General features: G+C 33.2%; 1 protein-coding gene across 1 annotated transcript in view; it reads right to left on the reverse strand.

Moving 5' to 3' along the window:
* The window catches only part of sntg2 (syntrophin, gamma 2), an 83,328-nt gene that overhangs the window by 47,548 nt on the left and 19,445 nt on the right, over positions 1-16,335 (reverse strand). Inside the window, exons 2-6 of the mRNA XM_051867077.1 lie at positions 13,229-13,366; positions 11,370-11,426; positions 11,031-11,088; positions 6,854-6,897; positions 4,552-4,593 (exon numbers count right to left, since the gene is read on the reverse strand). Of these exons, the coding sequence (XP_051723037.1) occupies positions 4,552-4,593; positions 6,854-6,897; positions 11,031-11,088; positions 11,370-11,426; positions 13,229-13,366 (339 nt within the window). The remainder of the gene's footprint in view (positions 1-4,551; positions 4,594-6,853; positions 6,898-11,030; positions 11,089-11,369; positions 11,427-13,228; positions 13,367-16,335) is intronic.

Genomic DNA, 16,335 nt, shown 5'->3' on the forward strand with positions numbered 1-16,335 from the left:
AGCCTCTTTGACCTAAAATACACTGAGAAGTGTAGGATTTAACTGAAACAACTGGCATTTATATTGTTGCTAAATTTCACAAGTAATTACAAATTTTGAAGTATAAAGACTTCATTTTCTGTAAAATCTGTAAAATAATTTTTACAGTGTAGTTCCCCTGAGATTTAAAGTTCATAATTCAATAATTTAACAACACATTTTCATGTTGAAATAATTTCCATTTATAAATTGTTAGTCAATTTTATAAGTAATTACACAGACATTTTGAAGTAGAAAAACTGAAAAAGTATTTTCTTGTTAAACGTACTGATTTAATATTCAAAAAATAATTTTATAGGTGTATTTTCTAAGTTTATATTTTAGTAATTTAACAACACATTTGCATGTTGAAACTGTCTTTTATAAATTGCTAGTAAATTTCAAAGAAATTTTCTTGTAAAACACACCCAAATAATCTTTTTTTTTAAAAAAAAAAAAACTTTTTTAGTGTATTTTCTTGAAGTCCCCCTAAAATTTTAAGTTTATATTTCAATAATTTAACAACACATCTGTATGTTGAAATATTTTTTTGTTTATAAATTGCTAGTAAATTTCCCTGAGATAAAAGTTCCCTGAGATAGTTAATATTTCAACAATTTAACAACACATTTGCATGTTAATAAATTGCTAGTGAATTTCAAAATTACAAAGAAATTTTTGAAGTAGAAAGAGTATTTTCTTGTAAAACGTACTCTAATAATCTTCAAAAAATATATTTTTTTACAGTGTATTTTCTTGAAGTCCCCCTAAAATTTTAAGTTTATATTTCAATAATTTAACAACACATCTGCATGTTGTGTTAATTTCCATTTATAAATTGCTAGTAAATTTCAAAATTACAAAGAAATTAATCTCAAATACTCAAATAATCTTAAAAAACCAAACACTTTTAGTGTATTTTCTTGAAGTCCCCCTAAATCTTTAAGTTTATATTTCAATAATTTAACAGCATATCTGCATGTTGTGTTAATTTCCATTCATATATACTGCTAGTAAAGTTAAAAATTATAAAGAAATGTTGAAGTAAAAAGAGTATTGCTTGTAAAATGTACTAATCTTCAAAAAAAAAAAAAAAAAAAAAAAAAAAAAAAAAAATACAGTGTATTTTCTTTAAGTTCCCTGAAATATTAAGTTAATATTTCAATAATTTAATAATTTTGATTTACTGTATAAATTGCTAGTAAATTTCACAAATAATTATAAAGAAATTTTGAAGTAGAAAAATTTTTTATTACTTTTTTATTAAAACACTCATTTAATCTTCCAAAAAGAATTTGTGTATTTTCTTGAAGCCCCCTATTTAAGTTAATATTTCAATAATGAACACATTTGCACTTTCACAGTTCTCCAATGTCGGTTAATGGTCACATGACATACATGTGAACAAATAAAATATCATATTTTTTAGTAAGTGTTTAAATTATTATTATTTTTTTTAATTACTTATTTTAATTTACATTTGTATAACTTAATAATTACTTTTGGGAAGCCCTGATCTAACACACAACAGCATTTAGTCACTTCTAAATAACATCTTATCACTTTTCTAAGATACTAAATGTTCTGAAAATGGATTGATTTTGTGCCTTCAGTATATGACGAGAACTTAAAGTCAACATTAAAGGATATTGACAACACATTTTACAACCTGGCGAGGGTGAATTAATTTTCTCCATCAGAAATTGATGTGAAGGTGTAAAGTATGTTTGATAGCAGAGAACAAGTTTGCAGTGGATTGTAAAGGACATTTGAAGCGATTTCATGTCAACTTTTAGACTTCATTTGATCATAACCACAGCTAGAAAAGTTACTGCATTTAGCAAATCTGAGCTTTCCTCTCTGAAGGGAACATGACACACTTGTGCAACATTTCCACAGAGAGCGGATACTAAAGGAAACCACGTCCTCGCCAAGAAACCCTCGTGTGTGTTTGTGCCTTCAATCTAAAGCCCCGTTTACACTGACAGACATTAATCGCTGGAGGTCGAAACCAGAACATTCATTTAACAAGCCATTTTAAATAACAAGCATACATTAAATAACGCATAACATGTTAAGTAAAAATATAAAGTGCATTTATGAAAATGTTCCTCTCTTTTTTCTAGCTATACTGTAACTATCGATTTTATGGATAATGAATGGCTTTCCTGAGGTAAATGTAATGTTAAGTTACATATTGTTTACAAGCTGTTTTATTGACGTCTTTTGAAACACGATACATTTCAGTAAGTTGTACTTTTTCATTTTCAGCCATGCAGCGATTGTTATAACTGTTATAATCTGGTCCAGTGGCCGGTTTCATAAACTGCTTTTTTTTTCCTTTTTTAACATTTTCAAGTCAGTCAGATTGATCTAATTTGAATCTGAAAAGTAAGAATGATTGCTGTAGACTTGGCTAACTAGTTCTTAAAGGGATAGTTCACCCAAAAACTACTATGAAAAAAATACTATGGAAGTCAATGGCTACCATGTCAACTACCAATCTGGTTCAACAGAAGAATGAAACTTGTACAGGTTTGGAACAACTTGAATTTTTGGGTGAACTATCCCTTTAAGTCACAGTCTTAACATAGTGGCTTTGTCTCTGAAACTGTGTCCCGATCATATTTAGGAGATTGCTTTAATAAAGCATTCACATTTTTCCTAACGATCTCATCTTTTGACGATCATTGAGATTGGTCTCGCATCTCAAACATGCACTACCACCAACAGTATGTAATAATATCCCAGAGGAAAACTCGTATTGCTCTTTCATTACTCAGGAGACTTTTAATTATGCTTCAATAAAGAATTAACTTTGTCTCAGGCCTTTCTCCTAAAATAACTGCAGGCAATAAAAAGACACAAATGAAAACGAAGCTGTCACGGGTATACCCACCAAGGACGAAGACAAGGATGATTTAGTTCAAATAAAGATATTCACTTCCAACAGGATGAACAATACCCGACAATGAATGAGAACTAAAGAGGAACTTAAATACACAGTGCTGAACCAAACGCAGACAGGTGTGTTCGTTAAATTAATGTCCATGACAACTGATAGGTGGCGGGAAACTGGAACAAAGGAAACAGGAAACTGAAGAGAAACTAACTAAAAGTCCATGAAAATGAAACTAAACTAAACTGACTTAATACTGTATATTTCTAATTACAAATATATTACAAAATATTACTAATAACATTGTATATTACGAGCTTGACATTGTATATTAAAGATTGCTTTTGTTCTTCTTCAGGAGAAAAATGTCTGCTAAACACGTAAATGTCAATGTAAATGTAAACACGAACTTCCAACGAAAAATACTTCAGTATTTAGTAATCTTACACTTAAATGCTGGGTTAAAAACAACCTAAATTGGGTTGAAAATGGACAAACCCAGCAGTTGGGTTAAATGTTTACCCAACCTGCTAGGTAGTTTTATTTAACTCAACTATTGTTTAAAAATGAATGTATTGTTTGCTTAAAATGAACTCAAAATATGTTGGAAATGAACATTTATTAACGTTTAATAAATGAACATTTATTAATAAGATTAATGAATAATAATTAAACAATAAACATTTATTAAATTGCTTATAAATAAATATTCACCTTTTGATTATTATTGTTGCCTCTAGTAATTATGTGTCTGATTTTTAATTTCCAACCTATTTTGGGTTCATTTTAAGCCAGCCATATAGTAATTTTAAACAATAGTTGAGTTATAAAACTACCCAGCAGGTTGGGCGAACATTTAACCCAACTGCTGGGTTAAAACAACCCAATCGCTGCATGGGTTTGTCCATTTTCAATCCAACTTGGGTTGTTTTTAACCCAGCATTAGTGTAGTTGACACTTTACAATAAGTTTTCATTAGTTAACTACATTAATTAACATTGTGTATTAAAAAATGATGAAATGAAATATTACCAACAACATTTTATATAACAAATATTGTTGGCTCTTTGACACATTGCTTTTGTTCATTTTTTGAATGCTAAATGCACAAATGTCAATGGAAATGTAAACAGGAACTAAACATGAACTTTGAATGAATTTTCTCAGGAGAAACATCCAAGCAAGAGCCTCCATTTGATCACTAGGAGAAACAACTGAGACACTGCTGATTCTCAAGTGTGATTTTTCTGTCCTGCAGGATGATTTCTGTCAGCTTCTCTCAGACAGAAGCTGATGTCACAGCAGCTTGTCTTAGTTAGTCTGCAGTTGTTGAGTGAAATCATTAATCGCGTCCTTCATCTTCCCAATGGAAATGCAAAGAACGGCTGTCAGGATCCAGAAAGAGAGAGAGAGGAAACCTGCCAGTGTGAGTGAGTGTTTCTGCTCATCCTCTCTCGAGGCTGAGCTGTGATGAATCTACTCACTATCGATTAGTTATAGCTGAGACCATACAAGGAGAAACCAAACATTCGCTACTGATATAAAAGGTTTGAGCAGAATCTAATGCACTTTTGATTAATTCTGCATCAATGGCATTTCAAGAGCATGGATGAAAGAGCCAATCGAATACTCACGACTTCCTCGTGTGTACACTTCTCCACGTTAATGCCATTGACCTGTGTAGAAAAGAAAACATTTCAGCAGAAATCACATTTAGTCATGAATTGTGAAATCAACTTTTCCTTGAGCTTTTGACATATAAGAGGTCATTGTACTGTAAGAATATCCTGTAAGTTTCAGAAATGAAAACTTCCTTGTTAGTCCAATAAAAGCTTTTATTGACACCAGGCCCAGCGAACGACTCATCCCGGAATGTGCCTATCTATCTATGATAGGTGAAACTCCGCCTCCGCAGAAGAAATCAACGCCCACTTCATCATTGCAACGTTAGCCCCGCCCACTGGTGTGTTAGTGAGATGAGGAGGAGAGAAGAGCGATGCAGGACTAAAAATAACATTACCTTTCAAAGGATCCTAATGCTAGGAATGTGTTTATTTATTTTCAACAATGTGAATGTCTCAGTTGAGCTTTATTTATTTGTATTCAGTACATTTCACTGTGGATTCTTTGGTGAATCAATCGCATTTCAGCGCAGGCTTTGCAAACAGACTTTTACGATATGGACTCGACAGTAATGCAACAACATGTGAGTAACTGTGTTCATTCTAATGCCTGATCTGATATGAAATGATTCATGTACAGTCACATGTTCTTTGTCTGTGTGTCAGTAAATCAAACCAGTGACTAAACGGTCAATTTTACGTTGTTTCTCTTAGTAGGATGAAAATAATCTGTTATTTAAATGGTGATTAAATTATATATAGAAAGCGATCAAAGAACGCTCCCTTTACAATCGCTGGAGCTGTCAATCAAACAGTGTGAGTTTATCAGTGACTGAGTTCTGGACTTGCGCCAAAACTCCCGTTTTATTCAACGAATCTATTAGTTACATCACGTTTGCACTGTTAGTTATGATGAAAGCATTCGTCAATGTGCAGAAATTCAGTTGCAATGACAAGATCACTGCTTTCATGAGCTCAACAACATGTCTGTGATCGGCTACAATGTTCATCACTGCAACCTTTCATGCCACGATCTGAATATAATGCCATAGATCTAAATGTAATGCAGCACTTTTCATGATTAGTTAACCTTGGGAGCTGTAATAGTAAAAAATAGTAAAATACTATTAAGTATACCATTAGTAAAATAGTAATTTCATATGCAAAAATGTCAGCCAATCACAGCAGTGGGTCCACACACAGCGCCCCTTAAAACAGAGCGTTCAAATCAGAGGGCTAAAATCAGGGTAGCAAAAATGCCTTTTATTTCTAAATTATGACAATTTTGGATGTAAAAAACATACTAACATTATAAGTGCACCCTAGGAAACATTATTAAACAATAAAATAACGCAGTTCATGACCACTTTAAAATAAAGCACAGGTCGCATTTCACCACAAAAACAGAAGAAGAAAAAAAGAAATTAAGATGACTTTTTGGATTCTGACATTATTTTAATGACAAATAACCACATTTAATCCTAAATTCTCTTTACTTTAATGCAACCAGACATTTTATTTCATATTATATTTTTTTGTAATTTTACAGAGAATACACTACCGTTCAGAAGTTTGGGGTCAGATTTTTAAAATGTTTTTAAAAGTCTCTTCTGCTCACCAAGGCTGCATTTATTTGATCAAAAATACAGTAAAAAATTGTGAAATATTTTTACAATTTAAAATGAATAAAATATTCTATGTGAATATATTGTAAAAAGTAATTTATTCCTGTGATTAAAGCTGAATTTTCAGCATCATTACTCCAGTCTTTAGTGTCACATGATCCTCCGAAATCATTCATGCTTTAAAAAGTAGAAATAGAATAGCTGAAAACAAAGTAAAGATCAGCAGCATTTAACTAAATTTTCCACTATAAAAAGAACAAGTAAAATTCTGCAAGTTTTCAGTGACTAATATGAACTGTCCAAATGAAACAGAATGAATCAGACTTTCAAACAAAGGACAATTTAGGAGAGCATCTGATAATTGCCTCATCTTGTGTGTCCTGCTGCATATACTGTGTGCATATCTATATATGTAAAGAGCCTCAGAGAGTCTTGTAACATTCAAATTAAATAAAACCATCCACTTTAGTTGCACCACAGGAACTATTATTGTATTTCTAGCTCTTTCTCTCTGTTGCTGTTCCAGTGATTCATACAAAAGAGATAAAGGTTAAACCTCCAGTCAAGCTGGAGAAAATGAATCAGAGGGAAGCGCCATTAAAATGCAGAGGGAACGCTGCTCTAACACGCACCCTTGACCCCGAGAGCAGCGTAAAGAACAAGAGCATGCAAAAGCCCAAAACACTAACCTGCAACACGGCGTCGCCTATAAACAGCATCCCCGTCTGATCGGCTGCGGCCCCGGATGGTCCAGTCAGAGGTTAATGGAAAGATTGGGATATAATTACTCATTTAATAGTGCTTATGCGATGACATGGCAATCAGGATTTGAGTTTGATGAGCCTTTCAATCTGGCATTGGCTTTAGCAAAGACGTGAACCGCTTTGGGACGAATTTCACACAAATCAAGGTTTTAGTTCAATGCGTTCTGACAAATATGATGAAACTTCATAAGCTTTCTGATATCAAGCAGCTCTAAGGGTGGATATCTCAGCAGGAAGCTAATAAAAACCAATAAAACTGCAAACGAATATGCATAAAGGCTTGTACAGTAATTAGCCATGATTAAAAATACATTTGAACTGTATAGCACGAAACAAAGCTATATTGTTCTCAAATACAGTAGGATCAGATACTAATCACACGTTAGCAGCTGCTGTCAGATACTTGAGATGAATAAACTATAATGTGAGCAAGTGCTAATTATACGGATATCAAACGGACTACATTTAGGATGTGCAGGTCATTTATTTTAAATGAAAAACAACAAGAAAAAAGTAGGAAGAACTGTACAATACAAGATTTTACACACTGAGAATAATTTGGCAAAAAGTTAAAAAAAAAAAAAAAACTGCAAAATTATGCAAAAACTTGTATAGTATTTTGGTCTTGTTTTCTTAATGCAAGATAGATTTACTTGAGAAGCAAAATGAACTGAGATATTAAGTCTTGTTTCAAGTATCAAAATGAAGTGAGTGTCATGACATGAGAAAGCAAATTTGCCTTGATCTTTTGAAAATTACAGAGTTTGTACCATTAAAACATCCTGTTTCTTGATTATGATTTCACTTTTTTAACTTTAGTTAGTGTGTAATGTTGCTGTTTGAGAATAAACAACATCTGCAAAGTTACAACGCTCAAAGTTCAATGCAAAGGGAGATATTTTCTTGACAGAAATCTCTTTTTAAGGACTACAACAAACAGCTGGTAGGAACTACAACGAGCTTCTTCCTGGGTTGGTGACATCACAAACCCTAAAATTTACATAAACCCCGCCCCCGAGAACACGCAACAAAGGGGGTGAGGCCATGTTGGGCTGCTTTAGAGAAGAGGAAGAGTTGTTGTAGTAGAGTGTTGTTGACATGCCGTCATTTTACGCCGGACTGCTTCACAAACGAGGGTCAATTCAATGCTGGATTTGCACAAAAGATTAACATGACGGCACATGCTAGTCGATGAGTTGAATCAACTCCACAGCAACTCAGCAGCAGCTCATTTGCATTTTAAGGGACACACACAAAAACGGCGTGTTTTGGCTCACACCCAAATAGGGGCAAATTTGACAAGCTATAATAAATGATCTGTGGGGTATTTTGAGCTGAAACTTCAGACACATTCTGGGGACACCAGAGACTTATATTACATCTTGTGAAAAGGGCATTATAGGTCCCCTTTGAAATATCCTCCTCATTATATAAAAAGCATTTATTTAATCAAGCTCCAAAAATGGCTTGTTTTGATATTATGGGATCTCAGTCACATGGGCAAATACATTTGCATGACTGCCTCCAGAGCAAGACATCGACGAAGAGCCAAACATCATCGCATCATTCATAAAGTTTGAAAAGTGAAAAGACTGAAGCAAATTACCAGGGTGTTCGCAGTGGGCTGTGTTTATATTAATCTTGCATCATAGAAGTATTCTGAGCTGAGGTGGAAGTATATTTAACCACTTGAATAACTCAGCCGAACATATAAGTGATCTCCAGCACTCTTCTTCATGAGCATTTGAGTGTGTGGTTAAAAACTAGCCTAGAGTGCCATCTGCTGTTAAAAACTAAGATCAGAATTGCGATACATTCGGAAAATATCAGAATCGATCCAGAATAATTGTATTGCGAATTGAGAATTGATGTATTGTTAGTAGCGTGTTTACCCACCACGCAAAGCACGCAATTGCGTGGGGCCCCCGCAATTTTTCCCTATAGGGGGATCCCCCCAGTGGTGTAGTCTACATATATGCCTTATACCCAATAGGAAAGGTCAAGGATTTCCGTATATCCACTTAAAAAAGCACGAGGATACGGATTTGCCGCTCTTTGATGTGTCGTGACGGTTCGCTGTAGCCTCAGTTCAAGAGAAGCGGCAGCCTGACGCACTTGTGAACTGATCCTCTCCTCCACTTTAATACCAGTTACAATGCGAAATAAACATGAATGAACACCTAAAGGTATGTTAAAAGATACAGAACAACTTACCAAAATCCATATCACGTCTCATGTAATCGCTTACTCAGTGTTCAGCCGCGGAAAGACGGTAATAAAAAAGCTAGTAAACAAACAAACGTAACGTCACATTTACCTCAGAACAAACATATTCAGTAAACATAAACTCGTTAGTCAGCTAGAAAAATTAACTCTAGAGAGGAGCATTTAACTAAATATATGCACCATATTACATATTGATTATAATTTTTAATGTTCTTCAATAGCCTATAATGCATGTTTGAATAAATCCATAAAGTTGACAGCCACCATTTAAATGTCTATATATAAAAAAAATGAATTAGAGTAGAAATAATTTTAAAGTTAGTAGGCCTATTATAACTTTATTATTATAAAAAATGTCCTTTTAGTGTAATTTAAGTTGTAATTTAATTCAAATTGGTTCATTTAACCTTCAATATTAATGTAGTACCAACTGATTCCCATTATACAGCATTAGAGAAAATTTGCCATGTACTGTAGCCTACCTGATATACAGTATATCCAAAATAACTGATATTGACTCGAATTGCAAGCTTGTGAATCGAAATGCATAACTATAATGAGAGACTGGCAGGAAATGGTGCAAAACAGAGTCCAAGGGTGATATTGTGACATATTGATTCCAATAAATGTGCATTGAAAATTGCCAGCTGATAAAACCTATGATCCAGGGACCATATTCATATAATATCTAAGGCTAAATGTACGTCTCAAGTGGCTGAGTTAGATGGTGATTGACACTAAATAGTAGAAAATCAGTCCAGTCTCTCCAGCAGTAAATGTCATTGGCTGTTAAAGTCTTGTGTTGCATATAATAAATTGACATGTTGATAACACACATTGTTTCAGAATGCTCTCAATTACATGTAGCTTAGATCAGATGCATACTATGCATTAGTGTGGTGGTGCTTATGGGGTGTCGCTATGGGCGGGAGTATGAGGCTGGGAGGGAAAAAAAGGAAAAATCACAGTATACTCACTACAGACCCCTCAAATCTCACCCACCCCCCCATTCCTTTCGCAGTGGCCCCCTTCCGGAGATTTGCTTAGGGCCCCCAATAACCTAAACACGCCACTGTGTATTGTCCCAGCCCTAGTACTGGATCTGACAGCAGTTGAATCGCAAACTGCAAGTATATGATTTTATAATTCTTAGTCTGTAAAGGATGGTTTTATATAAATAATGTTTTCATTATTTCAGAGAGGGCATTGATACTGTTTCCTATGCAGTGATGTTGGCCAATCATAACAGTGTAATTTACTGACAAGCCTTAAAGGAGCCGCACCTTAAAAATGGATAATTTCAGACAGCGGGTCAGAATGAAGGTTGAAAATAATAATTTTTTCCGCATATACATTTGTGTTTTTGTGCAAAAAACTTTATTAACATTATAAGTGAACCTCAAGGAACATTAAAATATATTTAAAAAATCATGTCATGACCCCTTTAAGACAGGGACAAATATCTGCCAGTAGACTAAGAAAAATAAATTTGTTTTCCTTTTGAATTAAGTTTATTTTTTGTTTGTTTTAAGCTTAAACTCAGTTAATACTGATACAGTTTTAAAGGAAAACTAGATTTAATATTTTCTGTCAAATTGCTTCTTAAGTAAATGTATCTTGATTTAAGAATGTTAACATATTGTTATTATAAGCCAAGAAAAAAATACTGATTAAGAAAATCTTTTTTTTTTTTTTTTGACTTGGAAACTATTACAAAGAAATGAATTAACACATTGTAACACATTGAATCCAATGTGAAAATGTAAAATATTCTCAAAAAATCATTTTTACAATGCTGCACATATATTACGGGTTATCGTTAGCACTCTGACTACAGCTGCTTTACAGCAGATGGGAGGAACTCTTGTCATCTTACCTACTTGATCTTTGAAAATCTTCGAGATGACCACAGGCACTTTATGTTCTGCTCCCCCCTGAAACACATGAAGAGCCGTCAAGGAAATTCACTTCTACATCTCACATCCTTCTGATACCAACACTGTTCAAAAGTACAAATATATTGCCTCATCAAAGATTATTGTGAGTAAAACTAATGAGACCTGATATATCCTTAAATCATGTTCCTCTTTGATCTCTAAAAGACTGATATTGTGCAATGATTATCTGGCCTGTGGAGATATGAGTGCACTACCTGAGCATGTTTAATTAAGCTCTTTAAAGTGAATGAACAACATTAAAGAAGCAAAAGACCTACTTTGATACTCAGACCGAGACCTCCAGTCACCTGTCTTCGAAGTACAACAGTTCTGTGCTTTAGAAAAGGGGAATTTAGTTGGTAAAATATTCAAAGCATCAACTAGATAACAAGTAATTAAAGAAGTGGTCACATGGCAACACTTGATTTGAAGCCTGTACATAAAATGCTTTATACAGGTTCAATAAATTAATCAGACTGTTGATGTTTTTAATGTTTTTTTTATAGCATTAAAAACAGATTTAAAAATCCCAACTTTCAAATACAGGTAATATCAGGCAATAAATAAATAAATTTGACTAATGTTTGTAAAATAACATTAAATAAGACAAAGAATTTCATAAACTTTTTTTCACAACTTTCAAATACAGGCAATAAAAATAAATGTTACTGTTGATATGTTTACTGATTTTTCCCCCAAAAAGTCTCAGCTTTCATAAATAAATAAATAAATGAAATTTATTGTCGATGTGTTTTATTACCTAACATTAAAAAGGCACAAAATCTCAACTTTTAAATACAGGTAATATCAGGCAATAAATGAATACATAACATAACATTAAAAAATACAAAAACTTTCATAAATAAATAAATAAATAATCTCAACTTTCAAACAGGTAATATCAGGAAATAAAAATTAATTTTACTATTGATGTGTTTAGGTTTTTTTTTTTTTTTTTTTATAATTAAAAAAAAAAATCTAAATTTTCATAAATAAATAAATATCTCAACTTTCAAATACAGGTAAATATGGAAGCTTTCCGCCACTTAATAAAAAAAAAAAAGATATAATAACTTTTTTTCTCAGAATTGTGTTTATATCTCGCAATTCAGACTTTATAACATGCAATTGCGAGTTATAAAATCAGAATTGCGAGATATAAACTCACAATTCTGAGGAAAAAAAGTCAGAATTGTGAGTTTATATCTCACAATTGCGAGAAAACAAGGCAGAATTGTGAGAAAAAAGAATTGCGAGTTTACAATTGTGTTTATAACGTGCAATTCTGACTTTATAACTCGCAATTGTGAGTTTATATCTCGCAATTCTGAAAAATAAAAAGTTTTTCTACTTTTTGTATTTTTTTATTTAGTGGCGGAGACAAGCTTGGTAAGATATCAGACAGTGATCATACATTTTACTACTGATGTGTTTAAAATTTTTCAAAAGTTTTCAAATGTCAAACTTCATAATTTTAATCAAGATTCAAACAATAAATGTTTATCCTTACTGTAGTGATTTACTAATATTTACGAATAGGTTAGTCAATTCAGATGGGAAACGCTTCTAATTCTGTCAAATAACATGCAAAGGATCACAAACAATTTCTCAATAACAAAAGTTTATGATGGCCAAAACTAAAACAACCTCAGTTTAGAGTGGAAAGATAATAATTCATACCATTAGAAAGCCGAGACTTTCCTTTTTACTTTAGTGCCAAAAACTCAAAATGTGTTTCTGGGTCAAAGTGACGGAGCAGGTCACGTGTAGATATAAACCCAAAAATATAAACAGGATTATAAACATGCTCCAAACTCACTTGATTATGACTATATTGGATTCTCCAGCATGTATTGTACACATTTAATGACTTTCATTGTGTAATGACAGCATCATTTCTGAAAATAGCGGCCGTAGCATGATGCCACTGATGTCATTTATGAATGATGATCTCATGCCTGAAAACAAAGAAGTGGCGTGTGCTTCCTGACAGCGATGTCAAACTTGCAACAGAACACACTCATCTGCTGCCGACTGTGATGCCCGATGAAGAGAAGGGTGCCACTTTAAACCATGATGAAATGACCTAAGTATGTTTGAATCATGATCGAGTCGAAGGCAAAGACTCAGTACTTACATTTAAGTGGGAGTCGCCACCGTTTACACACACCACATCCTGCTTCTGTATGATTAACAGCTCTTTCGTTAACTTTAAGCGAACGTCGTAGGTGTTACTTGTGTGTTCATCGTACAAAAGGGCAAGTCCGGTTTTTGTCTGTTGAAAAAATAAGCAAAAAACACATGTTAGTCACATAACCGAACGGGATTAAAAGGTGAATTGACAACCGAATTTAGCTGCAGTGTGTACATGGCCATAAAGCAACATTTAAAATACTAGATTTGACCTATATTCCAGGTCTTCCTAAGCCAGATATGACAGCTTGTGCAAGAAACTCACTGAAAATCTTTCCCTTTTCAGGTGAACTACTTCCATACTGCACACAAGACTGAGATTAATGTAAAAAATGTCTTATTTTTCTCGCAATATTTGATTCCACCTTGAGAAGTTGGCTCTGTCTCCACTGAAAGATAAACTGAATAAATGCAACAGAAAAGTCGCCTGTGGATCTTTCAATTAATTTCGAGTTTTCTCTCAGACAACCCGGCACAGGGACAAAATGAGTCTAGAGAGCCGCGTTAATTCACTTAACCCACAAAACAGTCCCTGGAGGAGCTTCCTGTGGCTGAAAAATACTTTTCGCAATGGAATCAATTACAATCTTTATTCATCACGGTTTCTGTGACTTTCACATGGCCAGAGACATCATGAATCGCCTCCTGATGGTTTCTGAGCAAAACCAAACTGAGGTGCTAGAAAAATCACAGAGACATCTTCATTCATTCTGACACCACTCTGTCTCTCTCCACCATAGTTTTTCTCCCATCAGCCCTGAGGTCAAACACATACATTACAGAGCAGATAAAGCAGACATGAGTGTAAAAGAAAACATGATGCTCCCTGTAAAAATGATAAACGATAACAATAAAGTCATATGATTAACCATTACTTTAGCTCAAAAAAATAATTGAACCAATTTTAACTTCATTTTCATGATTAGGCTATACTTAAAAAAATTAAGGTGGCAACTGCTTTATACCTACATGTATATTTTTTATTTGCATGATTGAGTATTTATTTTGGAGTGAACTGTACCATATATATTTATATATTAGAGCTGCACGATTAATCATTAAAAGATCGCAATCTCGATTCAAACACTCATGTGATTTCGTTCTTAAATGATTCGCATGTGTCTATTATATCTTTGACAAAAATGACAACATTCAAATCTGTGTTTGCACTGCCGCTGAGCCAGAGAGAGCCGCTGTCATGTTTAGGTATAAAACAGCTTCTTTTCAACCACAAGTATCATTATTTCTGTGTTACAAATATTGATATAATGACAGAAGAACTGAAATAAAAGTTTATAGTTCGGATATAAACGCTGATGTCTGCAGAAGCGGACAAAATAGAGCAAAACACCTTTAGAAATGAACTTAGTGCTTCAAATAACATTTTGTACCAGTAGGTGGCGACAAGTGATTGTTAAAAAATGTAGGTCTATTTGTCATTGAATCATTCATTCAAGAGATTTGTTCAAAAAATTCAGATTCATCCAGTAATTAAACAAGTGAAGTATTTATAAGTGAGTCGTTGAATCATTCATTCAACCCGATTTTTTAAAAATAATTCAGTCAGAGTAATTAATCATTTTAAACAGACTGCAGCAATTAACATTTTGTCAGAAGCTCTAGTAAATTACATGTTATTTTGTTTAGTTGTCTGTTCAGAATAGTGGGAGAATTGTCATCTTGTAACAAAAACAATTGTCATGCTTGTAACAAAAAAAAAAAAATCGTGATTCTCAACTGCAGCTCTAATATTACACTTTTTTTAAGATTTTAAGGTAAATTAAGGCCCGTTCAAGCCAAGGACGATAACTATAACAATAAAGATATAGTTCTAAAAATCATTCTAAATATAAAAAATTCCACACCACAACAATTATGTTAACGGCACAGAGAAAAGATATCAGCAGAATTACTTTTAGAATAACTTTTTCCAGTTGATGAACTATAAAAACATTGACAGCCAAATAGAATCCATTCTGCTTTAAAGAGCTCGAGCATTTTAAGAGACAGGCGACAAAACTGCAGCACTCTTAGAACAAACAGAACAACATCATGTGCTGGTGTGGACGCTAATAGAGTTATCGTTATAGTTATCGTCTTGGTGTGAATGGGCCATATCAACAGCATTTTTGTAAACACTGCAGTATTATAATACATTCCCTACCACTTTGGTAAAAATAGAGAACATTATTCTTGCTTATAGCAACGAGAAGTGAAAACATTACTAATTTTTTCAGTATTTCGTACAATCATAAAATTATTTCAATGCATATTTATATGCAATTGTCACTCCCCACACTTGTACATTTACTAGGAAAGCAGATCAACATACTCTCATAAGAACAGTATTTATCTGTGCAAACATCACTCTAGTCGCAGCTTCAGCGTTCTGTGTCATTCAAACACGTTATTACATCTGAAGATCGCAGAGACTTGACAAGATTGTCCAAAGAGAAATAACAACCAAAGTGATGTTTGGTCACGCACAGATGAACAGCAGCACAGCAACACTTCCCTCATGAGACTGTGCTGAGCACATCCTTATAATAATTAACAGAGAAATACAGTATATTAAAAACAAAAATGACAGTGATATAGTTACCCCAAAATAAACAGGAAAAAAACGTTTTATTTTACATACAGAAAATGAACGCATTGAAAATTTGAATACTGTAATGCAAAAAAGTAATAAAAATTATCCTCTCTAGATAAATTAAATAAATTAAATATTAACTGAAACAAACTAAAATATTTTTAAAAATTATTTATTTTACTTAATGAAAACTATATAAGTATATTAAAAAAAATCAAATTTTTGGTAAAAATACTGTACAAATGTCATGATGCAAAAAATAATAATAATAATAATAATAATAATTAAATTATGTGGACCAAAATCTCTGAGGAATGTTTCCAGCACCTTGTTGAAACCATGCCATGAAGAATTAAAGGGGAAAATGCAAAATGCAAAATTCACTTTTATAGGTGTTTGAACACAGATGTGTGTCCACAGTATGTGTAACCAACCAGCCTATAATGGTAAAAATCCAC

The sequence above is a fragment of the Ctenopharyngodon idella genome, chromosome 17, assembly GCF_019924925.1.
Source record: "Ctenopharyngodon idella isolate HZGC_01 chromosome 17, HZGC01, whole genome shotgun sequence".
NCBI classification, from domain to species: domain Eukaryota; kingdom Metazoa; phylum Chordata; class Actinopteri; order Cypriniformes; family Xenocyprididae; genus Ctenopharyngodon; species Ctenopharyngodon idella.